Source organism: Acanthochromis polyacanthus, chromosome 22, assembly GCF_021347895.1.
Source record: "Acanthochromis polyacanthus isolate Apoly-LR-REF ecotype Palm Island chromosome 22, KAUST_Apoly_ChrSc, whole genome shotgun sequence".
NCBI classification, from domain to species: domain Eukaryota; kingdom Metazoa; phylum Chordata; class Actinopteri; family Pomacentridae; genus Acanthochromis; species Acanthochromis polyacanthus.
In genome coordinates, this window is record NC_067134.1 from 11,858,459 (window position 1) to 11,885,087 (window position 26,629).

Below are 26,629 nucleotides of genomic sequence, written 5' to 3' on the forward strand. Positions count from 1 at the left end.
CACAGACTACAGGCAGTAGGCCTACTGTGCAAAAATTTGGGTTCACTTAGAAATGTCCGTATTTTTGAAAGACAAATTATTTCAGTTATTTCAGTGAAGATAACCCTAAATTAATCAGAAATGTAGTCTAGACATTGTTAATGTGGTTAAAGACTGGGAGCGGCTGATTTTTAATGGAATATCTACATAGGGATACAGAGGAACATTTCCAGCAAACCATCACTCATGTGTTCTAATGCTACATTATGTTAGCTAATCGTGTGCAAAGGCTAACTGAGGATTAGTAAACCTTTGTGGAATTATGTTAGCACATGGATAAAAGCCTGAGATTTTATGGAAAACATGAAATTGTCTGGGTGACCCCAAACTTTTGAACGGTAGTGTATGACGATGATAGTATAAGTGTATTTCATATTTCACATGCATTTCATTGTAATATTAAATAGTAAATGAACAGTAATTTTGGGGGCATTTTTTGACTTTTAATAAATGACAGTGAAGAGAGACAGGAAGTGTGGGAAAGACAGCAGGGGACTCGCTGCTTGAAGGCCATGTGTCGACACCTCCAACAGTGACAATTTCTAATATTTTTCCTTTAAATCCCAGACAAATAATGTTGAATATGCTTACAAATGGAAGCTGAAAACATGCATTTGTAGGTAAACCTGTGAAATTCAATGCTCTGCCATAAATCCTAATGTTGCAAAGCGTCTGCAGTTTCAGTTTTTGTTGGCGTTGTCAAAGAGGTCATAATTCTCCTTTATGTTTATTATTGAGGTCACAATGGGTACAGTACTGAACTGGATTACATTTTAAAGAGTTCCTCACGTTTTACCCCCTTAATCAATGATGTTTTAGTGGTCAAGAGCTGTATTCTAAGACTAAAACCCCTCTTTCCTAAAATGTTGAACTAATTGTGCATAAATGGGTATTTTGCCTTCCTGTGAACCGTTCTGTTACTTCTTAAATCTGTGATGTTTAAGAAAGCAAACACGTTTTTATTTGCAATAGAGCTTGTTTTTTTTTTTTTTTGTCATTTCTTCCGACAGCGAGATGACAGATCATAATCTAAATCCTGATCTTATATCAGTCTTGCTTCGATAAGAGTCCAGTCAGTGCTGCATGCTTTAATAATAACAGACACCTTACTCATCACGTTGGATGAGTTATTGTTACCTGCAACAGAAATTGAAATTATCTGACACTCTCGTTTCTCCAGCATTCTTCAGTAAGAGAGTGTTCTTCATCAATCTAAAGAGACAGATTCCCCTTAAAATCTCTTCATTCATATACAAGCTAAAACCTTTGTCATTGCTCATATTCACTGCTTTCACTTCCGCAGTGCCTGGAGCCCTGCAAAGATTCCTGGGAGATGAAGAGGAAAAGCAACTGCAGAGAGCTGTGTGAGGTACACTTGAACACAGAGTCAGTCGCACTGTACGATTTTTGTGTTCCAGGATCAGGAGTTTTTACAAGATCACAGACAGCCGGGGGTTTTAATGTGAGACCGCTGATTTGACACAATGTTAGAAAGTCTGTTAAACTTGAGCTTGTGGAGCTGAAACAGAAGGCAGAGCCATGCAGAGACCTTTGGAGGGGCAGGTGTCCAAAGTTAAAAGAGGGAACATGGAGCACGAATTTGAAACACCATACAGAAACATACCTTACAATATAACTGGCTGAATTGTAGCAACCCATATTCATGAAGCATGTAACATGGCAGCAGTGGCACAATGGTTAAAGGGGAACTTCGTTTTTTTTCAACCTGGGGTCTGTTTTCATATGTCATTTCATACATGTGAGTGATGGAGAAATGAATTTTCGACATAGCTCCAGTATTTAGCCAGGCAGGCAGCTTAGCAGCTCAGCTAGCAGCTCGGCTAGCGAAAAGTATGGGGCAGCTGGCCCTCCCGCGTCAAAGTCCGCCCTAACATGCTTTTTGCCCCACAATGACCGGCTCAGATAGCCTCAATGAGTGTCCCACAACATACTAGAGATGAGAAGTGAACGAAAACCTCCACATTACCCGGCGATCGCTCTTTGTTGTGGTCTGTATCCAAATCTCAGGACGCTAGAAAGCAAATCTCATTCCGAAATAGAGGAATAGAGCCGAGGGTTGCCAACCCCTGGCCTAAACAAACATCATCACCATGCTCGAATCTTTCACAGTTACACTACCATTCAGAAGTTTGGGGTCACCCAGACAATTTCATGTTTTCCATGAAAATTCACACTTTTATTCATGTGCTAGCATAATCACACAAGGGTTTTCTAATCATCAGTGAGCCTTTCAACACCATTAGCTAACACAGTGTAGCATTAGAACACAGGAGTGACGGTTGCTGGAAATGGGTCTCTGTACCCTTATATGGATGTTCTATTAAAAGTCAGCTGTTTCCTGGTAGAATAGTCATTTACCACATTAGCAATGTATAGATTGGATTTCTAATTGGTTTGATGTTATACTCTACTAAAAAAATGCTTTTCTTTCAAAAATAAGGACATGTCTCAGTGTCCCCAAACTTCTGAACGGTGATGTATATTGTAATCAACTCATTATCTAAAATAAATGAAATCCATTTGCAGATGTTACCTTTTAACATTACAAGTTGTATGTGTTATTTCTATTTTTCTCAACCTAAAAATGAAATATACGACAACATATTTTAACATAAATCACTTGTCTTTAGATCTGTTTATTTGTAATTACTCTTACTTATCAATTAACAACCATTAGCATGAGCACCTGAAGAAAGTTTAAACAACAAACTTCCCAAATGTAACACTGTCCCAAAAATAAACATTTGAAACCGTACATAAAGGCAACATAAATCACTACATACTCACAATGCTGCAAAATGCAGCAGATGTTGATGTTGCTGGATTAGTCCAGATGCAACCAGAATTGTACTATTATGTACTGACTCACTTCCTGATACTGACAACTTCCTGTCACTCTTAAAGTGCCTTCAGTGAAATATAAAAACATACGATCAGAAAAACATATGTGACATTAACTGTAATGGAACAATGTTAGAGTTTTGCACATTTCTATCCAGTCACCATGACAAGAAATCCTTAGTTATGTCAAAAAATATCAAATTATTCAGTACTTCGCCAACCTTCTGCAGACTCCCTCTCATTAAATAGATGAGTATATATTATTAGAAACCCCGCAAGCAAAAACAGGCCACATTACCATTAGAAATAGTTCAAAGCCCAACAGTTCAAAGTGAAACGAGCTCTCCTGCTTGTGATGCTAACTGCCTTTCCTCCGACTTCTGTAGTGGGTGTTTCCTAAAAAGCACTGGGAGTGTGTGACCAGCTGTGAGTTCCTTCAGTCGGTGCTGGAGGTGAAGCAGGGTGTCTGTCCGCCTCCAGACAGAGCCAGCGGCTTCGCAGCTGCCTGCGTGGAGAGCTGCGATCAGGACAGAGAATGTTCTGGGCAGAAGAAGTGCTGCTCAAATGGCTGCGGCTACACCTGCCAGTCTCCCAAAGACCTCTATAAAGGTAAGTTGAGCCAGAAGACTTCAATAAAGAGAATTATGTTGTTAGTTTAAGTTAAAACCAAAGGCATAGTATTGCACATCACCAAAACAGCTCAGTGCCTGGATACAGGACCTCTGATAGTGTGTATGCTCAACCAGATTGGCTAGTTTGGAACCCAGATCAACGCTTTGGACTCTTTGTCATGCTCCTCGAGCCACTCCACAGCAGTTTCTGCTTTTTCTGTTTGGCATGAATGGTTGTGTTTGGCCTGGAACAATATTTAGGTGGTCGTCCTACAAGATAATGAAAGTCATTCATTTAAAAAAAAAATAAAATCAAGGTAGTTTAGCTTTTCCAAATTTTTGTCATTTTTTATTGGGCCTCAAATGTTCGAAAAAATTATGTATTGACTCCATACTCCTGATGCAGACTGATGCTAATTTGAAGCTACATCTTGTATCTCCACCTCTCTTAGAGCCCTGGTCACCTCCGGCCTTCCCCTCTCTTTCTTACAATACACTAGCAATCCTATAGTCATCAACACCTTCAAAACATGGGGTCAGCTTAGACGGAACTTTGGGTTTAAAAACCTTCTCTGTCTAAGTCTCATACACAATAATCACCTTTTCCCCCCAGCTAGGTTATCGCACAGATTTGGCCTTCCTCGGTCCAGCCTGTTTCCATATTTTCAAGTCTGCCACTTCCTTCAACAACATGATGCCAACTTTCCATACATAACATCACCTTCTGGTTTAGGAGATCTGTTAAAATCCCCGTTCAATTTGAAAAGACTTATCTCAAGGGTTAATGATAGTACAACCTCTTAAAAAAACACACACACACAACACTGGCAAAGATCCGAGCAGACTGGGTGAATGAGCTGGGGGAAGACTTGAAAGAGGATACTTGGGAGAGTGCTCTTCTAAGAGTTAACAGCAGCACTTCCTGTGCCAAATTAAGCATTGTACAATTCAAGATTCTACATCGCATCCGCTACCCCAAAGCAAAAGCAAGACTGGGCTAAAATATATCATAACACAGATGCAAGCAGGTGTCAAAACTCTCCTACTGATCTAACACATATGTTTTTTGTGTCATGTCCAGCCCTGGCTACTTATTGGTCTACCATCTTTAAAATGCTGTCAGAAGTAATGAATATAGATCTTCAACCCAATGCAGGTGTGACCATATTTGGTACCACAGATAGAAGAGACACAACATTGAGGAAAAGTTACAAATACATAATTGCTTTTATGACCCAGCTAACACGTAGTAGAATATTATTACATTGAAAATTAAAAAAAATCCACCTGAAGTATGTTTGTGGTTTACTGACCTGACACAATTCATACAATTAGAGAAAGTAAAATATACTCTCAGGGGTTCCAGGGACAAATTCTTCTCGGTAGTTGCTAGAGGTACGGACCCGTACCCGTACCCGTAGCCTGTGGCCTACGGATACAACACTTTCCATTTGCTAATCAGATACGCGAGATCTGGTCACGTGACTCCCAGTAGACGCTAGAGGTACGGACCCGTAGCATCGGTACGACAGCTACGGACCCTAAACCTAACCCTAACACTAACCCTAACCTTAACCTTTGCTTACCTTTCAACAGTTTGCAGTGGTTAGCAGCTTCTTGACTCGCGAGACTCGCGTACGGGTCCGTATCTGTCTGGCAAATGGAAAGTGCCGTATCCGTAGGCAACAGGCTACGGGTACGGGTCCGTATCTGTAGACACTACCATTCTTCTCTGTCTGGAATCCAGTGTTGAAACATCTAGGTAAACTCGAAACTGTACGCACATAATGACCACTCTGCAGTTATCTTGCATCTATATTTGTGTTTATGATTGAATCCATGTAAACCATGTCTACCCTTCATGTTTTTGTTTTGCATCTTGCCATTGCTGTAGGTTATGAATCTTGTGGGTGGGAGCAATGATTCAAAGTGTGTAAGAAGAATAGTATTTTGTAGTTGAGTTTTTGTAGCTGAATTCCATTGTACAGTATACAGTACACTGTTGTTTCCCTTCAAAAATGCATTTCAAGCTACTTTCTGAACATTTCTGGTACTTTCTTAGGATATACAAGTACTATTTCTTGCTAAACAAATAATATTTACACCCTTGCAGTACCCTTTAGCAATATAATGATAACAACAATAATAGTGATAATAAACCTCTACTTTAGTAAAAGAAACAGCAAAAACATGTGATGTGATAAAATGAGGGGTGTCCACTGATTAAATACAGTATTTCTGTGTGTGATTGCTGACAGGTTGTTTCTTCATGTAAAATAGATTTTGGGTTGAAAATTCAATTCACTGGTGTTTAATCAACTGCAGGGGACACATCAACGCTCTACAAGTTGGTGTTCATCAAACAGAACATCAGTATTGATGTTTCCATGGAACTTGGGTCACAGGATTACAGCAACATGGATGATAGTAATTGGTACACTGTCCCTACATTGCTTTAAAATTTACATTTTTATACAGTTATGTACTTATTTTAATACAAATACAAAGTGAAATGAGTAAAACATAAATTAGATTGCATTTTTCTACTCTGCCCCTAGCTTGGAAAATCCAAACTGAATCTCCATGTAATCTCCTATCTCCATGTTAGGAGATACTAGCCTAGCCGCGCGAGACAACCCACGGCAACGAATTTAATTCTCTGCCAGGGTGGGTCTAGTTACCCTCCATAAGGCTCGAAGTTGGATGCTCCTAAAACTGGCCGGACCAATCACCATGAAGTGTAGAGTCAGAAGGCGGGCGTAACTAAGTGACGACAGAGGCGTGACGATTCTGACAGAAACAACCGGCGCACAATAAACAGTTATCTTTCGACTCGGCTTTGGCCACAGCCGTTAAAGATTTGAAGCTAAAATTCAACTTGAAAGATAAACAAAGGACGGCACTGAAGTGTTTCATTGAGAAGAAAGACGTATTTGGACTTATGCCGACGGGATATGGCAAATCCTTAATATACCAGTTGGCTCCGCTGGTTGGGAAGCTAATGGGACTTAACCACAATCCACCGGTGCTCTCGGAACTACATCAGCCTATTCGTTGCGTTGATTGGTTGTATACCTACCCAATTGCTGCAGAGGGATTTGATAGACAACCTTTTAGCCCGCCTCCCTCCCTGTCGAGCTTCCCTAGACCCTTGTGCTGTCAGAAACATGGGTCTAGCGCGGCTAGGCTAAGGAGATACAGGAGAATCAGTTTGGCATTGGGTGAATTGAATCGCGTTTCCCTCCCGGGAAAGTTTGGTACGACCAATCATAGCACGGGAGGCGGGAGTTAATGCTGCGTCATCTTCAGCGCCTGGATTACCCATAAAACACCTGCACACCTCCCGTAACCAAACACAAACATTAACAAAGTTTTTCCTAACACCGCTAATCCTTCGGAAGGAGTCTTTTGTTGCGTAGCCTTTTCAAAAATAAGTGTTGTACTTGAGAGTACCCCATGTATTCGCAGATTTTTGTGACAAAAATGGCAGTAATCATTCACCGCGACGCTTTCTCGGCTGCATGCCATTGTTGTTTGGACTACATGGACTTCAAGGTCGATTTGTTTGTGCGTCACATCCGTGTTACGCTGATTGGTTCTTTCTCGTTCAAGCTGCATTCGTTAGCTCCTCCTTTTTGAAATCGTCTCCTATCATCACAATGCCAGACTGCCTTTATTTGTATTTATATTAATACATAAATAAAGTCAGTCTGGATTTTCCAGGCAACTCTGCCCCCAAAACCATCTGCTTCTATCATAGGGGGTCTGAGCAGATCACAGGGTTAAATGCAGTTGCGATCTTATTACGCTGAAGCCTATTTTAAAGTGGCATTCATTAGAAAAGTAGTGTGTTATTGTTGTTTTTAAGTATTACTTACTGTGACAGACTTAAACTGTCATAAACTTCTTGTCAAATGAAAAAAAAACGTGTCATATCAGCCTCCCTCAGGCCTTCACTCCGATAAATTAGGTAATTCCAGGTGGAAAATCTCTCTTAAACAAACAGTGTTTGTGCTGTCTGCACTTCTGCGAGTCGGAGTCAGGTGGAGTTTGCCCTACTTAGGCCTCCATTGTCGGAGGAGGGATCAAAGAAAACTGAGGAAGAACAGATCCTGCTTGCCGCATTCAGCAGCGAGTTTGGGGCGTCCTGATGATAGCACACATGATGGGAGAGGAATGATGTGGGGAAACTCATTTTGCCTTTTCACACCGTGACACTGAGTAAAGCTGTAAATCCCTGCAGCCCTGGGGGAAGCTGACTAAGCTGACTGAGAGCTCCATGTCCTCTCTGCTGGGACATGGGTGATATGTGCTGAGAATTACAGCATAGATGGTTGACTCCAGGAGGGATATTGGAGAAGAATAAACCACTTTTTTTTTTTTTCTTTTTGGAAAACATCTAAAACCCTTTCACCTGTGAAGTACATCCATCCATCCATCCATTCTCTCTACACCGATTTATCCTCACTAGGGTTGCGGGGGGTGCTGGAGCCTATCCCAGCTGACTCAGGCGAAGGCAGGGGACACCCTGGACAGGTCACCAGTCTGTCGCAGGGCCACATATACAGACAAACAATCACACACACATTCACACCTACGGGCAATTTAGAGTCATCAATTAACCTCAGCATATTTTTGGACTGTGGGAGGAAGCCGGAGTGCCCGGAGAAAACCCACGCATGCACAGGGAGAACATGCAAACTCCATGCAGAAAGATCCCAGGCCAGGATTTGAACCAGGGATCTTCTTGCTGCAAGGCGGAAGTGCTAGCCAGTATTCCAGTGTGCAGCCCCCTGTGAAGTACAGTCACATCTAATTTAAGTCATTTTTAGCATAGATTGAGTAGCAAAAGATTGAAAGCACTGCTTGCTCACAAGCATCTCCTCAGTTTTATACTTTAGTGATTGTTTGTTCTACATTTTTTCTGTCCAGGTGCTCCTCTGAAGCCGAGGAAGGAGCTGGGCTTTGAGGAACTCTCCTCAGGCCAGTTGGAGGTGCGCTGGTCCTCCCGCTTCAACATCTCTGCCGAGCCCGTGGTCTACATCCTGCAGAGGAGGTGGAACTTTGGCATCCAGCCCAGTGAGGACACCGCCACCTCCTGGCAGGTGGTTGCACAGGTTAGTTCAGAGACACCGAGGTGAAGATGGATGATCCTCTTGATCCACGCTCAACTGTTTTATCGCCAGGAACAGTAAAATATGCAAATGAAAATGACTAAACTGTGAATTTATGTGTATCATGAAATGGTATAGGGGTCACTCAAGAATTGGAGGACATACGGTCTTCACATTCTCTTTTATAATTTTCTGCTACATATTCGTCAATAATAGGTGATACACTATCACAGGCTTGTATTTTTAAAAACCTTCTTTTCTCAGAACAGGTAAATTTGCACAACAACTGCATGTTTTCGTATTTTGTACATGGACTATTTAAAATTTGATGGGTGGGACATAAAATTCTGGAGTGACCCATAGATGATTGCAATAAGCTGAAGGAGAATCATCTTTCTTGGAAAAGAGAGAAAAAGAAACATCTTCAGTTTTTTTTCAAACATCACCGACATCACATCTTTTTCCATCTCAGACCACACAGCAGGGAGCGAGGCTGTCTGACATCCGGTCTGGTCGCTGGTACCAGTTCAGAGTGGCGGCCGTCAACACCCATGGAACCAGAGGTTTCACCACACCCAGCAGACACATCCACTCCAGCAGAGGTCAGTGTGTGTTTGTTTGTTCTTGTTGATGACAAAAAGGATCCTTAAAATTGTACTTTGTGTTGACAGAAAAAGAACAAAATGCTCCCTATCGTCTAGGAAACATATTTTCTGCAGTTGTTGACTTGATTTAAACAGGAACAGGACAACCAGTCACAGTCTGGATTGTGGTTTTCACCCTTTTGCGACTAAAGAAGTTTAAGCAAGGCACATCTAGATTGCAACAGCTGGTGATGTCTGATCCCTAAAACAAACTGAACCACACACCACCAGGAATCAGTCAGTCTGACTTTGTTTTAATTGCACTTTTAGTACAGATTGGAGCAATTGAGCTAATTCACAGTAATATTGAAGAATTTTATGAAGAATCAATGAAATAATCATAATAATAATTTTAAACTTTAGAACCACAATATAAAAAAGTAAATAATTTACTAAAAGACAAACTGAGGTGAAAATATGAAAAAAGAGAGATCAACAAGTATAAGATTTGTTGAGGTAAAATAATAGTTGCAGATATCTCAAACTCTATTATAACTAATTGGAATTGCTGGATGTTTGTCCAGTTTCAGGCATTTGAACATAGTTGGCAGAAGTAGCGGAACATGCTGTGTGGCTTTCATGTCATATTCATATGATAATTAGAAAACACCACGGAATAGAAAGAAGTCGTCAGCGTAGAGTTTAAGCTTCATTTTGAGACTTACTGTCAAAATGAACGACAACTTTATTCTCAGACTGTTCTGACAGGGCAGTAAAACGGCTTGTCATGTGTGGATTCAGTTGGAGTCCCGTAAGAATGTTCAAAAAGCAATTTGCGAGATATCCGAAATTACGTTTCAACTAGTCAGAAATACAGTTTATCTGTGTCATTATGACTAGTTCAAACTTAACTTAATACTTCAGTAAAGTAGCCTAATCGCGCTAGACAACCCACGGCAACGAATTTAATTCTCTACAGCTACATCATAAATCAGTATTTTATTTTTTTTTGCAAATAATAAAATTGTGCAATCTTTAACTTTATCTATCTTTATCTTTATTTAAATTAACTAAAAAGATCTCATTTTTATTCATTGTAACCAGTATATGTTAGTTATTTTTGCAGGGTTTTTTTTAGCATATTTTTTTCTGGTATACAAACACACTCATGTATGTATGTATGCGTATTCACATATGCGCAATAACTGTTATGACCTCATCATCTTCATTAAAATTTCATCTTGTGTATGTAATGTTCTCTGCAATTTCTGTTTCTAATAAATTCTAATACTGCTGTTGTGTGGAGAGTTGCTTTTTTTTAAATTTGCCGTCATCCCATAAATCTCATTGTCAGTGTGCAATAATCTTTTGTGATTGTTTGTAGACACACAATGACAATATTAAACATGTGACCCCCAGATCCCTCCACCCCTCCAGCTCCCACTGAGCTGAAAGTGGCCAATATGAGCTTCGGCCCTGGCAGGACGGTGTCGGCCAGGATCCAGTGGAACATGCTGACTGACTTAGACGTCCCCGTCCACCACTATAAGGTCGCATGGAGCTGGACGGCAGTCGGACATTCCTCTGCTTCATCGCTGACCAAGAGGAGGAAGACAGTCAGAGAGGTGAGTTCTAACACAGTAAATGTCCTGAGGTTACTTACTCACCAGTCTAGTATCCTGCACACCAGGTTACACATGGCTAAATGTCTTCCAGCCTAAATTTTGTTACGTAACAAGTGAAGAAGCGCAAATAAATGTAGTATCCTCATTGCCTGGGGACCAGACAGCCTTTATATTGTGTATTACAAATACACATAAAGTCAGTCTGGAACTGCTCCATTGAACCAAATCTAGCCCAGAGGCGGGACTACCGATCACAGCTTGAATTGGAGAGAGCCAATCAGCGTAACACGTGTGACGCAATCACTAAGCGACCTAACAATTGCCTTTCCGCCATGATGTTTTGTCGTTTTAACAGCTTCCTTCGCCGTACAGGGGTCCTGAGGAAAATCTAAGCTCTCCCTTTCAACAGTGGAGGGCAGCAGTACGCATTCTATCGTACAGCCTGCCGGAATTAAAAATACATCTTTTTTAAAAAGAAAAGCTTTAAGAGCTGCTTCTTGTTGAGGTTTTAAGAACAAATTCAGCCCGTGCAAAACAGAGGAAAGCGCACGAGAGAAACCTCGCTCTGTTGCGGTCGCATCGTTAACTCCCGCCTCTGGTGCTCTGATTGGTTCGGTCTGATCTGCTCGGAGCTTGAAAACCTGTCAAAATGTGTCAATGGAGGAGGGCTAGACCGTATTCCCGTATATCCCTTATAACGGGAATACAGTCTAGCTAAGCTAGGCTAGTATCCTCATAGCCTAGCTGCGCTAGACAACCCACGGCAACGAATTTAATTCTCTGCCAGGGTGGGTCTAGTTACCCTTCATAAGGCTCTAGGCTGGATGCTCCTAAAACTGGCCGACGAATCACCATGAAGTGTAGAGTCAGAAGGCGGGCGTAACTAAGTGACGACAGAGGCGTGACGATTCTGACAGAAACAACCGGAAACAACTAGCCTCGCCGCGCTAGACAACCCATGGCAACAAATTTAATTCTCTGCCAGGGTCGACAACAACAACAACAACAACAGTCGTTGAGCTCCATTAGCACCGACTCTGAATAATCTTTCTGTTAACATGTCTGTAATATACTTGAGCTTCACCCATTGACTGTATAAATAAGGCTTCACCGAACTACCACATCCTCAGATTTCCAGCGCTCTAGGAGCCTATTCATTGCGCTGATTGGTTGTATACCTACCCATTTGCTGCAGAGTGATTTGATAGACAACCTTTTAGCCCGCCTCCCTCCCTGTCGAGCGTGCCTAGACCCTTGTGTCTTCAGAGCATGGGTCTAGCGCGCTAAGCTATTATCCTCAACCTCTTTTAGCCTGTTTTCCTGTGGCAAAACAAATCAGTTAATGGATCAGATAAAATGCTGTCCAATTTTATAAACCCACTGACAATACTGTCAGAACTGCACGTTCATTTTATTTTTTACACCTTTTACTGTTGACGTAAAGCGGTACAGCTGCTGTTTAAGACCTAAACATAAGGGTTTTAAGACACTTCTTTGCCATGTTTAGCTTGGAATGCTGAGCGTAGAAGCCAATAAACATAGTTCGAACTTGGGAGAAATTTGACAACATTTCGACGGGAATTCATAAAAAACTTTCATAAACATCATAAAACCTTCAAGAGGGCAGTGGACTACAAATCCCCTGTCGCATTGCAGTACATATTAGTGTGTTGCTGCACTTCAGTGTTAGAGTGAAGTTGAAATTTGAGTTTTAGAAACCTAATTCATAAATTTAGTTCATTTAAATTGATTCAAATTGTTGTATTTGTTGGCAAATTTAGAAACTGTGCTGTACAGCAGTAGCAGCAACAGCAAATACAGATGCCAAGAAACCCGTTTTGACTGGTTAGAATACCAAGCTACCACATCAACAATGCAAATTTGACGAGTTGAAATTCTAATACAAGATATCTAGTCAGAATACCTGAATCAACAATGTAGTTCTTACTAATGGAAATGCTCACTGTAGATATCTGCAAATATCATTTCAACCAATCAACTTTAACCACTTCTGTACAAATTCAGGAACATATTTTTAATTCAGTTTTTCCATATTGTAATTCCAAGCTAAAAATGTAATTTTGACAAGTAGCAATTTATGTATTAATATCTATGACTCATTTTTATGTATTAATATCTATACCTCAGTTCTTGCAATTCGAAATACATTCGAAATTTATGCTGTAGAGTACTATAACAGGGTGATGAATAAAAAATAATGAACCTTGAAATGGCTCGCCATTGGAAATACAGTGGTTCATTTACAAAATGGGAAACTACATTTCAGCTAGTCACCTTTTGTCAAATTTGTAATTGTTATTCTCACCAGTGAAAAAAAAATTACTTTACCCATGATTATATTATGTTGATGCTTTATTTTTTGTTTCTGCATTTGTGAATTATATCGTGTTACAGCCCAGCTGTTTAGGGTGAACTGGGGAGGTAACAAAACAGCAGATGGACTCCGTTTTGCCAAAATGAACAGAGGTGGCGTTATTGAAAGGCAGGTATTTTAACAAAGCACAAAAGTGAAGAACTGAGGGTGAAAGGTGCTACTTAAATAAAATAAATGCAACCAAAAGAGGACCTCTTCTTGAACTCCGAGTGTATCTAACCTACCCAACAATAAAAATCTTTCTAAACTTAATTCACTAAAATACAAACCAAACTGAGAATACATTTGAATTTGCAGCTATTTCTACAAGCAAACAATGGTTCCAACAGACAAATTGTTCCTAATTAAGCCCACCCATCCATCCATCATCCATACACTACTTAATCCTTATTAGGATCGCGGGGAGCGGGACTGCAGTCTATCCCATCTGACTTAGGGCAAAGACATGGGGCACCCTGGATAGGTTGCCAGTCTATCACAGGCCTACATATAGAGACTAACAATCACAGTCACATTCAAACCTACAGACAATTTAGAACCACCAATTAACTTAAACATGTTTTTGGACTGTGGGAGGAAGCCTGCAAAAACCCACACATGCACAGGGAGAGCATGCAAACTCCATGCAGAAAGATCCCAGTCCCAGGTAGGGTATATGAACTGGGGATCTTCTAGCTGCAAGGCGATAGTGCTACCTACCAAATCACTTTTCAGCCTCCTAATTAAAGGGGAACTTCGGTTTTTTTCAACCTGGGGTCTGTTTTCATGTCATTTTATACATGTGAGTGATGGAGAAATGAATTTTCAACATAGCTCCAGTATTTAGCCAGGCAAGCAGCTTAGCAGCTCAGCTAGCAGCTCAGCTAGCGAAAAGTATGGGGCAACTTGCCCCTCCCCCCACGTCAAAGTCCGCCCTAACGTGCTTTATTCCCCACACTGACCGGCTCAGATAGTCTCAATGAGTGTCCCACAACATACTAGAGATGAGAAGTGAACGAAAACCTCTACATTACCTGGCGATTGCTCTTTGTTGTGGTCTGTATCCAAATCTGGGGACGCTAGAAAGCAAATCTCGTTCCGAAATCGTGCAAGAGCTTGCGAAATCACGCAAGAGCTCGCGCCAAAAAACTGGTGGAGGTTTTCGTTCACTTCTCATCTCTAGTATGTTGTGGGACACTCATTGAGACGATCCGAGCCGGTCAATGTGGGGAAAAAAGCACGTTAGGGCGGACTTCGACGCGGGGGGGCAAGTTGCCCCATACTTTTCGCTAGCTGAGCTGCTAGCTGAGCTGCTAAGCTGCCTGCCTGGCTAAATACTGGAGCTATGTGGAAAATTCATTTCTCCATCACTCACATGTATGAAATGACATGAAAACAGACCCCAGGTTGAAATAAAAACGAAGTTCCCCTTTAAGCCCTTGAACCTTAAAATGAAACATCAAGTGTCTTAACAAAACCCTGAACAGAACAATAACTCAAGAGACACATGGTTGAGCTGGACTCCACACAAAAGCTGCCCCAAATGAGGCTCAGATGGGAGGTCTTTTAAAGACAGGAGTGGGGCTTGATAAGACTCCTGGAGGCCAGGAGTCTGGTCTGGTCCAATCATCTGTCATCTCCGGAAAGGTAGGCAGGACAATGAATGCAGCAGAGCCAATCGGGGTGCAGAACCTCGTGTGCGAAGTTGCATACAATAGATCGAGGGGGAAAAAGAGTTGCAAAAATATCTCAAATTTAAATTTTTGTTATCTTTATGTGTAGAAATGTTAGCCAAAAGTAAAAGGCCTTTCCTCATCTGCTATGTATAGCATCAGCTTCTATTGCATATCAATAAATTATTATTCTAATTTTAATATATATTAAGAGATCTGAAGTAGCAGTAAATTGTGGCCAAGACCACAGATGGTAAATTAATTAGTTTACTCAGTCTCAATCTTTTAATAAAACCTGCTCAATAAAAGTGATTATAAATTGTCTAAACATAGGAGCCTCAGGGCCCAAACATCCTTTGCACCAGCAATTAAAAGTCATATTGTTATTCAAGCCCATATTTTCTTTGAACAGTAACATTAGCATGACATTATTGTTCTGATGCCACATGCTGCAGAAACACACACATGATATCCAACACCCAGAAATGAAAGCAGGTACAAGAGACTTGAGAGTTGCTTGAAATTGGCACGTGGCCTTCAGCATTCTGTCACTGGCTGACATTGTCGGGATTTAAAGAAAAGCTGTAAGAAAAATGAAGCACAAGAAAAACAAAGTGCAAGAGTTTTTTTTTTTCTTCTCACTTCTTTGAACGACCAACATTTCAGAAGAGAACAGGATGTTTTCTTTGAAAGCAGACAGCACGACTCATCTTGCATGTGCTTTCAGAGCTATGTGGAGCTGGACAGCATGCGGTCGAACCGGAGCTACAGCGTGGAGGTCCAGGCAGTGTCCTACTGGGGACAAAGTCAGCTCAAAGGACCCCGAGCTGTCCTCTACTTCACCACACAGCGCGGTATGTCTTCGCACATAATCAGAAAGGACACACCAACGTTTTAAATTCCAGCTTGATAACCTTGACATGAAGGAAAATGAGTCTTCTAAAGATTTGTTGAAACAGAAATATGAAATGGTTCTTGCTCTAAAACTTCTGTCTTGGTTCTGAAATTGTATTACCAGGCTCTTTAAGTTTTACTTTGAACTTTTATGGCGATATTTTATGAAAGTACTTTTGGGTATAAATATCTGAAAGACTCCCACTGGGATGTTAAATCTTTGATCGTCTGTATCGCCGAGCTGCACTCCACCCAGATGCCGCCTTAACATTCCACACTTAAATCTTATCAGCATGATGGAGCTTTTAGCTTTTAAATTTGAAATGTCAAGGTGTTCCTGTCAAAGTGATGCCTGACATTATGCAGAAAAACGAATACATTTTTTGAATAATTACAGAAATGAACATTGGAGTGCATGCAGGATGGAGGTGATTAATTTGTGCTCACTTCTGCATTGCTGAGTAGAAACTGAGAGAAAGACACATTTGTTGTGCGAGTGTTTAAGGTGGGTGAAAAAGTTCAAAGGTATTTTCCGCTCACGACATTTTGCCAGGCTGGTGAAATAAAAAGTATGGATGTTTTCCAACAGTTTTACTTTCTGACCTTTCTCCTTGGAAGTGACTGCCATCTGGAGAAAAAAAAGCCTTTATTTTGGAAAATCATCCAAATTATTGTAAACGATGGAAGTGTGAATAAATAGTTTCCTGGAAATTTTCCATATTTTACAAAATTGAGCAGGTATTCTCTGCAAATTACAGCAGTATTTCTCAGAAAGGCCTTCACAATTTTGGTGCCAATAATAGCGGGATAAGAGTAGCAGCTATTAATTGCATTCCACACAGAATGAAAACAGAAAATTATCTATTTGATAGATGCTTCAATAAAAAGGCAGTTGAACTCCTCTTTTTGGTGCTTCAATATGTTTATTGTCTCATCCAAGAGGCTTCTTCAGTTCTGCATGACTGGTGGGGAATCCCAAATTACCCGTTAATCCCAAACTACACATGCCCTGAAGTGTGTATGTGTGTGAAACTGCCTGGTGAGGGATGATTCACAGAGTTAATCGAGAGGAGGCTTAAGAAAATTAAAGAGACAGCCATCTCTAACCAGAGAAGGGGGCCAATGATACCACTTACCAGGTACTTATAATGCAGCTGAGATCCCTCACCAAGCAGTTAGAAAACAATTCACTCTTTGAGTCATGGTGCATAGTGTTGGGTCTTTTAGAGGCATGAGTCATGTGGTTTGGAGGTTGAGGATGAGTCTTCCTCAATTCTACATGACTAGTGGGGAATCCCAGGTATTTATTCTCACCCCCAAATCACATCGCTCATTTACGTCTTCAGCCTCACATTCCTCCAAGTACAGAGAAACCGCATGGTGAGGGATGAATCAAGACGTTAATAGACAAAGGAGTAAAATAACTGATCTTAACTAAAATAGAGCAGCCATCTCTGAACAGAGAAGGGGGTCAATGACACCACTTAGCAGGTACTTTTAATGCAGTCCTGAGATCCCTCACCAGGCAGTTTCCCCCCCTTTTACATCTCAACACATGATTGTGGGTAGTAAGAATAAATAGCTCACCAGACAAGGTTCAATTACTTTTTCACATAGGGACAGATAGGTTTGGATTTTTTTGTGCCTTAATAAATTGAATCATTTAAAAGCTGCATTTTGCATTTCCTTGGGTTGTCCCTGTGTGATATAAAAATTGGTTTGATGATCTGAAAACTTTGCGAGTGATAAATATGCAAAAAACACAGAAGCCAGGAAGGGGGCAAATAATTTTTCATGGCACTGTATATATATATATATATATATATATATGACCTGTATCCTGCATATGATCAAAACCAAAACTTGCATGTAGAAAGACTGGTCGGTATTTCAGGGAGTTTCTTTCTTTCTCTCTATTTCTGCTAAGCACTCAAATTTGTAACATTGATGTTTATTAAACTTTGTTAGCTTCATGCTTTAAAATACGGCCATCGTATAGCATTGCTCCAAGACAGCAATTCTCAAGTATGAAGAATAATTCAATTTTTTTCTGTTTTGAAGCCATCGCAGCTGTTCCAAGGAAACCCACAGGTGACATCCTGGATGTTGGGATGCCTTTCTATCAGGATGGACTGCTCCAGGTTCATGTTTACTGGCAGCGCAGCACAGGTATGGACAGGAAAAAATCAAGAAGTACATTTTTTAACACTTAGAAATAACACCCGTTGATAATGTAGTGCCACGCTGACTCAACCTCAGATTCACAGTGCAGTGCCCAGGTGGTGTGTTTGAAGCAGTGAATACAGATAAATGTGATGAACATTAACATACCGAATAAAATTAGCATTTTTCGTCATTTATCCTATGTTTAACATATTGATAGATGTAGAAAAAGTGAAGATGATAGCCGTGCTGAATGTACACAACTGAACCAATGACCCAAACATTTTTAAATGTTTAAAACAGAAAAAGTAAAAGTCAAAACCAGACTAACATTAAAAATAAGCAATAAGGTCCAGTGATCGCAAATAGTTAACTTAAGCCAACTTTTGTGGGGTGAAGGAAGTAATTTCACTGTCGTGTTTTATTTCAAAGTCCGGCACCAAACAGCATTTTGGATTATGCATGTTAGCAAAAGGGCCTTTCTGCACAGCAGGAGACAAAACACTAACAACACAGCAGAGACACTGTTCCCCACTGAAAACATGTTAACTACTGTTTTTACCCATTCAGGAAACTTTTGAAATCTGTCAAAACACTAAATTTGCCAAGATTCCAATCCAGTGAAAAAGCTGGTGTGAGTTTCTGCCATTGCGACAAATGAGGCAAACAAACTGTCTTCCTCTGACACAAACTGTAAAACGCAGTGCAGCTCTTCTAAGACCGATCATCTCCAATTACTCTGCAGCACAAAGCCACTGTGTGAGGATGCAGGATATACAGCCATGGCCATAAGTTTGGACACAAGTACCATGACGCTTGTGAATCTTAGAAAATACCACAAAATTGTCACTTACAATATACTTATGTTCTGTAATAGACATCAAAACAGACATAAGTCATGCTGTGTCCAAACTTATGGCCATGGCTGTATATTGCAAGTGACAATTTTGTGGTATTTTCTAAGATTCACAAGCGTCATGGTACTTGTGTCCAAACTTATGGCCATGGCTGTATAAACTTCCCACATATATATGAACCTGAACTCAGCTGCTCACACAGTGTGCTATTCTGTTGTTGTTGGTTGGGAATCAGTGTGTAACGCCATGCTATCTACACTGAGAGGAATATTATAAAGCGACATGTTTTTGACCCATGCTAGCTCCTCCATGTACTGAAACCATCCCTTGATGCACACACTTGGACACATCATCAGTGTTGTTTCCTGGAGTCACTGAGTGCTTCGGGTCAACAGACACCCTCATCCAGGCAACCCGACTGAAGTTGATCAAGCCTCAGCCTGTGTCCAAGTGGCATTCTGCTGTCCCCACTGCTCCTCACTTTTTAGACGGAGTCACCTAGATGCTTTCTCTGCTGCATCCATGTTTTTACTGATGGCTCTCCTCCTGCTGCCTCCAGTTATTCCTAGGATTACATAGGCCTTGTGTAGGGAACAACCTACAAATCCCCTGCTGCCCACCTCCACTGGCATGGCATGCACCTGGTCTTCCACCCGTTGGTCCAGCGGTCCTTCACTAGCTCTTGATATTTTGCCCTCTTCTGCTGATGAGCTCCTTCCATTCTCTCCTCACAGGGCACAGTCATCTACTGCATAATTCGCAGATTTGTGGCCTCCGAGATGAGGAGAATGTCAGGCCTCAATGTGGACTGGACGATGTGTGCTGGTATTTTCTGTTGCCTCTCGAAGTCAACTGACATCGTCTATTTACGGACTGACATTTGCACACTGGCAGAGGGGTCTTGGCTTTCTTCTTGGGGATCTGGCCTTCTTTAAGAAAGCATATTGCCTTAGAACCTGGTCATGCATCCACCAATGGCGGCCATCACTCAGTGCTGCTGCTCAGGACATGTTCCAGTGTCCCTGTTTTGGAGCTCAGGGGGCATGCTGGTGTTTCTGCTTTTCCCTATATTTACAGATCATCCACCCATTGGCACAATAGAGGATTGTTATCATAGTGTGCTGAGACATACTGATTGTGTTTAGAGATTGTCGTATCTCCAACTTTGCAACGCTCTTCGAACTAAGCAAGTCGGACATGGGGTTCTGTCAGAAAAATTGATCAAATTTAAGCTTAAAATTGCGATATTTCATCTAAAACATTTTATTGCACTCATCTTACTTGCAACCAACAGCTGGAATTCAGGGACACAGTCAATCAACCGACAAATCAGACAGACTGGGAGGAAGATAAAACATACTTGATGCATAAAATAAATTGGAAGATACATCCAGCATGGTGAAATACTGTAACTCGTGCTGATGAGTCGAGCAATATCAAAAAAAGAAATTGTAGAGGGTGGCAGAGGTTATAACTTTATATTATACCTTTGTTATGCTGCACAAAAGACATTTCTGAGTTCTCTCTGTTTCTGTACATGGCTGTGTTGTTTTAATAGCAATGCAGGACTTTAAATTGCAGTGAAAAATAAGCCCACAGTGAGGAAAAATGTTACAGCTTGTAGCCCCAACCATGTGCTTGGGGTTCAGATGGTTAATCGAGCTACACTGCAGTTCAAAAGTTTGGGGTCACCTAGAAATGTCCTTATATTTTAAAGAAAATCAGCTTTTTTCAGTGAGGATAACATTAAATTAATCGGAAATACAGTCTAGACATTGTTAATGTGGTAAATGACTATTCTAGTTGGAAACGGATAGGGGTACAGAGGCCCATTTCCAGCAACCATCAGTCCTGTGTGCTGATGGTATATGGTGTTGAAAGGCTAACTGAGGATTAGAAAGCCCTTGTGCAACTTTGCTAGCGCATGAATTAAAGTGTGAGTTTTCATGGAAAACATGAAATTGGGAGACTAGTGTATGTGTCCCAAACAGGGCCCAAATTTAAATGTATGCAGTCTACTAGTAACAGTAACTGTAAACACACACAGAAAGACTGCCCATCACGGATAATAGTGTTTAGAATACCTATCTCATCTGGAGCTCAACCAACAATGATGAGAAGGGAAGCAAATAGAATTAGAGGAGCTTATCTTACAGAAACAGCGTTGACGTGTGTGGCTTTGTAAACAACGAAGGGACAAATGTAACAAAACTGAAGGGTTAATTAATAGTATAAATGAGGAAAATGCCCATTTTAAATCATAAATAAGTAAAAATAATTGTGGTTATCCATGGAAAACATGAAATTGTCTGAGTGACCCCAAACTTTTGAATGGTAGTGTATTTGTTATGTACGTCTCTTGGCCTGGAACAATATAATTAACCCTTTAAGCTTCAGTCAATTCCAGCCGTTTTCAGTACAAAAAAATCGCTAATATTCTATTTTTAAATTAAAAAAATGACGAAAAATACAGGGAATATTGGACGCACGTCGCGAGGTGCATTTCCTTGAAAACGACCGATTTGTGGATTTTATACCGACTTCAAGACATGTTTTGGACAAAATAGTTTACTGGCTTGTGTTGTCTGGATGTAAAAGGTTGGATTATGGCCGTTTTTTGTGGAATCTTTTTTTCTGTGTGTAGTAATGAACCCGGAAATGTGAGTCGCGCTGTGTGCGTTGAAGCCGTGTATAGAGAACGGATGGATGGATATTCGTTTTTGTCGGACAAATGTGTTTTTCTCACCCGCTGTGGTAATCACATCTGAAAGTGGTTTATACCGGCGGATTCATGAGAATCTAAGCTTTCCATCGGCGTATAGTGTTTGTATAATCGTGTTTGCAGCCTTTGGACATTCTTGAAATTCCTATGCAAATTAGTAAGTGTACCGCCGGCGGTACACCTACGACGCACTGAAGCGTAAAGAGTTAATATTGAAGTTAAATTGTGTCGCACTCTCTTTTAACAAAATCTAACAATCTCTTGTTGTTCATTTAGATCCTACAGTTGAATTCTACAGAATCCAGTGGGGACCAGAGCATTGTGGCTACAACCAGACCAGACCCATAGAGAAGACCACCACCCAGGTAGCCTGTAACCCTGACCTTTAGTAACCCTAACATTACGACTGTGATATAAAAGTCAAATAAATTATTAGTTGTTGCTGTAAGGACATGCCATTGCAACACACACAATAATCAGTTTGAATGGAAAAGATCTGTAAGTTGGAGACAGCATCGTTGCCTCGTCTGTAGTAATAGTTGGCTTAATAAGAACTTTTCTGAATGTGCCATCTATTCAGCTATGTTCTTTTCCTGTCTGATTTAGGAGAGCTTTACCAGCCTGCGGGGTTTGCTCTTCTCATGCAAATATAAAATCGTACTACAGCCAATCAGCAAGAATAGTCATCCTCTGGCAGAAAGCACCAGTTTCCTCACTCCATCCTGTGCCACCATCCAGGCCAAGAGTCCAAAACCCATCACCTGTCCTGGAGAAACAGGTGAGACAAGCAGAACCTAGTCTGGCTTCATCTGAAGGTAAAAAGATAGGGAAGTTCCTGGTGTTTTCCTAACAACTGGTTCAAAAAAAGAGTAGTGTGTCTCATAGGTTCAGTTCTTCCAAGATTTGTTGGTGATTTTTCCTCTTGTTTCCAGTCTTTGTACTAAACTAAGTTAGTTTAATTTTTAGACACTTCCCAGACTGCCATCAAGCTTCTCTTCAGCAAGAGAGTAAATGTGAATTTTCTCCAAAATTTTGTTCCACTGTATCTTTTAAGTTTGCTTTAAAATTTGACAGTATATTTCTGTAGTTCTCTAAGAACATACTTGTATTTAAATTGTGACAAAAGGTAGGTAACAATTTGAAACCTCACATCTACACACGTGGACAAAATTGTTGGTATCCCTCAGTTAAAGAAGGAAAAACCCACAATTCTCACTGAAATCACTTGAAACTCACAAAAGTAACAATAAATAAAAATTTATTGAAAATTAAATAATCAAAAACAGCCATTACTTTTGAATTGTTGATTAACATAATTATTTAAAAAAACAAACTAATGAAACAGGCCTGGACAAAAATGATGGTACCTCTATAAAAGATTGAAAACTATTTGACCAGAGTGACATGATTAACTCAGGTGTGTCATTTAATTGACATCACAGGTGTTTCCAAACTCATAATCAGTCAGTCTGCCTATTTAAAGGGAGACAAGTAGTCACCCTGCTGTTTGGTGAAAAGGTGTGTACCACACTGAACATGGACAACAGAAAGCGAAGGAGAGAATTGTCCCAGGACATCCGAAAAAATGATAGACAAACATCTTAAAGGTAAAGGCTATAAGACCATCTCTAAACAGCTTGAAGTTCCTGTGACAACAGTGGCTCATATTATTCAGAAGTTCAAGACCCACGGGACAGTAGCCAACCTCCCTGGACGTGGCCGCAAGAGGAAAATTGATGACAAATTGAAGAGACGGATCGTTGGAATTGTATCCAAAGAGCCCAGAGCAACCTCCAAAGAAATTAAAGGTGAACTCCAAGGCCAAGGTACATCAGTGTCAGATCGCACCATTCGTCGTTGTTTGAGCCAAAGTGGACTTCATGGGAGACGACCAAGGAGGACACCACTGCTGAAAAAAACTCATAAAAAAGCCAGACTGGAATTTGCAAAAATGCATGTTGACAAGCCACAAAGCTTCTGGGAGAATGTCCTTTGGACAGATGAGACCAAACTGGAGCTTTTTGGTAAGGCACATCAAGTCTATGTTCATAGACTCAAAAAGCAAGCATACGAAGAAAAGAACACTGTCCCTACGGTGAAACATGGAGGAGGCTCAGTAATGTTTTGGGGCTGCTTTGCTGCATCTGGCACAGGGTGTCTTGAAAGTGTGCAAGGTACGATGAAATCTGAAGACTATCAAGGCATTCTGGAGAGAAATGTGCTGCCTAGTGTCAGAAAGCTTGGTCTCAGTCGCAGGTCATGGGTCTTCCAACAGGACAACGATCCAAAACACACAGCCAAAAACACCCAAGAATGGCTGAGAGAAAAGCGTTGGACTATTCTAAAGTGGCCTTTTATGAGCCCAGATCTGAATCCCATTGAACATATGTGGAAGGAGCTGAAACATGCCATTTGGAGAAGACACCCATCAAACCTGAGACAACTGGAGCTGTTTGCTCATGAGGAGTGGGCCAAAATACCTGTTGACAGCTGCAGAACGCTCATTGACAAATACAGAAATCATTTAATTGCAGTGATTGCCTCAAAAGGTTGTGCAACAAAATATGAAGTTATGGGTACCATCATTTTTGTCCAGCCCTATTTCATTAGTTTGTTTTTTTAAATAATTATGTTAATCAACAATTCAAAAGTGATGGCTGATTTTGATTATTTAATTTTCAATAAATTTTTATTTATTGTTACTTTTGTGAGTTTCAAGTGATTTCAGTGAGAATTGTGGGTTTTTCCTTCTTTAACTGAGGGGTACCAACAATTTTGTCCACGTGTGTATACTTAATGGAGAATGACAGTGAACAATGCAAGAAGAATGATGTCAAAACTGAACACACAAATATTCAAATCTCGCTGAGAAGCTATCATCATGTTTTAGCTTGTCTTCTGGGGACTGATTGGCAGTTTGCTTGTGCCTCAGGCATGATGAATTTGTCCACTATCCCAATATCTATCATCATTTAAACCCCCAGATGTGCTTCTTTCAGTTGTATCCACTCAGAAGGTCCTGGTGAGGGCAGTCAACCTGACAGCATCCTTTGAGGTTAGAGGTGGCAATGTGACGGCCATCTTTAGCTGGGATTTGTCCATGACTCCACCCCACCAGCAGCTGACTGGTTACCAGGTGACCTGGGCAGAGGTCATCCCCACCAACCGCCACAGCAACAACAAGCTGCCTCACAGCCTCATCTCCCAGTCCCAGATACTGCCCCCGGTTAGTAAACCGACAACTTCACTGATTGTCTTTTTCATTGTTTGTCAGCTATTGGAAAAGAACCTGACAAGATAACTTATGCATGTACACCTCCAAGTGCTTATTTGTTGTCATACTACTTCTGTAGTTTGCAGGAGTTTGCTTAAAGAGTGTTTTCCATGCATGGTCAGTAGGTCATATCTTTGTATTCTGCACATGAACACTGCTGCCAAGCATGTGCACTTTCGTCCTTGTAGCGAAGCCACCAGGCAGACTTTCTGTGGACTTGTAGCTTGGAAAATCCAAACTGAATCTCCATGTAATCTCCTGTCTCCATGTTAGGAGATACAGGAGAGTCAGTTTGGCATTGGGCGAATTGAATCGCGTTTCCCTCCCGGTACAGTTGGGTACGACCAATCATAGCACGGGAGGCAGGAGTTAATGCTGCGTCATCTTCAGCGCCTCGAAGATGATGCTGGAGGAGGAGGAGGAGGGCCAAAGCGAATCTTTTTGTGGTTTCTTTGCATTTTGGATGGCGTTAGTCGTTGCCTCTTTTCACTTGACGTTTCCGATGATGAGGAGGCAGTGGATGGCTCGTTACTTTCGGCTTCTTGCCATTGTTTGTACAGAGGAAAAGCCCGTTCCAAATGTGTGAGTAAATATAAGCAACTTTTACACATACGCACCGACTTGGATTGGCTCCGATTTAAAGTTATTCCTAACACCGCTAATCGTTCGGAAGGAGTCTTTTGTTGCGTAGCCTTTTCAAAAATAAGTGTTGTACTTGAGAGTACCCCATGTATTCGCAGATTTTTGTGACAAAAACGGCAGTAATCATTCACCGCGACGCTTTCTCGGCTGCATGCCATTGTTGTTTGGACTACATGGACTTCAAGGTCGATTTGTTTGTGCGTCACATCCGTGTCACGCTGATTGGTTCTTTCTCGTTCAAGCTGCATTCGTTAGCTCCTCCTTTTTGAAATCGTCTCGTGTCATCGCAATGCCAGACTGCCTTTATTTGTATTTATATTAATACATAAATAAAGTCAGTCTGGATTTTCCAAGCAAGTGGACTTGGGGAAATGATGAAATCTACGAAACTCAAGCTCTAGCTGACTTTCATGGATATTGGATTTTTGCAAATGTGGATTGTATAAATTATATACACCGATTAGCCACAACATTATGACCACTGATGGGTGAAGTGAATAACATTGATCATATGGTGATGGTGCCAGCAGCGTACGTAGGCACAGTAGAAAGAACTGTTTGTCATGATTCGCTGGTCCTGATCACTGCTTTCCTCCTAATATTGTTGATGTTGACATCAACCACTTTTTGTATTTCACAGATTAATTTTTAACGTGCTATCTATCAGCCACAAAAGCAGTCAAATGAACTCAAGTGACTCTAAACAACAACAACAGCATATGGATGTTGTTAAGCCAGAGTGAATAGCAGTGGATTTACTGAAAACACGAAAGGTGAGGAGCTATTGCCAAAGGGTGCGACTAAACTTCTTATTGGGTATGTCTAACCTACCCAACAACCAACAACATCTACAAAACCAAACCCTAATGGCACTAACCAAACTAAAAATACATGGGAAGTAGCACCACTAGCAATGACTTACTACCCAACGGTTTCCACAGTCAGATTGTCCCAAAATAAGCCCTTGAGCAGAACAAGCATGTGAACTAGATCCTTAACAGAACTCAAGAGACACATGGACACCACGCAAAAGCTGTGACATAATGCCAAGATGACAGTTCTTTCAAAGACAGAAATGGGGCTTGATTGGTGGACTGAAGTCAGTTGTGGATGAATCAGCCATCAGCTCCGGTGAAGAAGGCGGGCCGTCGAAGGCAGGGGCGAAGACGAGAACCAATCAGGGTGCAGCAACTGG

At 41.0% G+C, this 26,629-nt stretch overlaps 1 protein-coding gene across 2 annotated transcripts in view; it reads left to right on the plus strand.

The window, feature by feature from the left end:
* Positions 1 to 26,629, plus strand: part of anos1a (anosmin 1a) — a 53,733-nt gene that overhangs the window by 23,342 nt on the left and 3,762 nt on the right. The window contains exons 3-12 of one of the 2 annotated variants that reach the window (XM_051943090.1): positions 1,343 to 1,408; positions 3,288 to 3,510; positions 8,445 to 8,629; positions 9,099 to 9,228; positions 10,630 to 10,835; positions 15,610 to 15,736; positions 17,838 to 17,945; positions 21,795 to 21,883; positions 22,125 to 22,296; positions 24,503 to 24,744. In XM_051943090.1, the coding sequence (XP_051799050.1) occupies positions 1,343 to 1,408; positions 3,288 to 3,510; positions 8,445 to 8,629; positions 9,099 to 9,228; positions 10,630 to 10,835; positions 15,610 to 15,736; positions 17,838 to 17,945; positions 21,795 to 21,883; positions 22,125 to 22,296; positions 24,503 to 24,744 (1,548 nt within the window). The remainder of the gene's footprint in view (positions 1 to 1,342; positions 1,409 to 3,287; positions 3,511 to 8,444; positions 8,630 to 9,098; positions 9,229 to 10,629; positions 10,836 to 15,609; positions 15,737 to 17,837; positions 17,946 to 21,794; positions 21,884 to 22,124; positions 22,297 to 24,502; positions 24,745 to 26,629) is intronic. The other variant, XM_022195872.2, reaches the window with a different exon arrangement.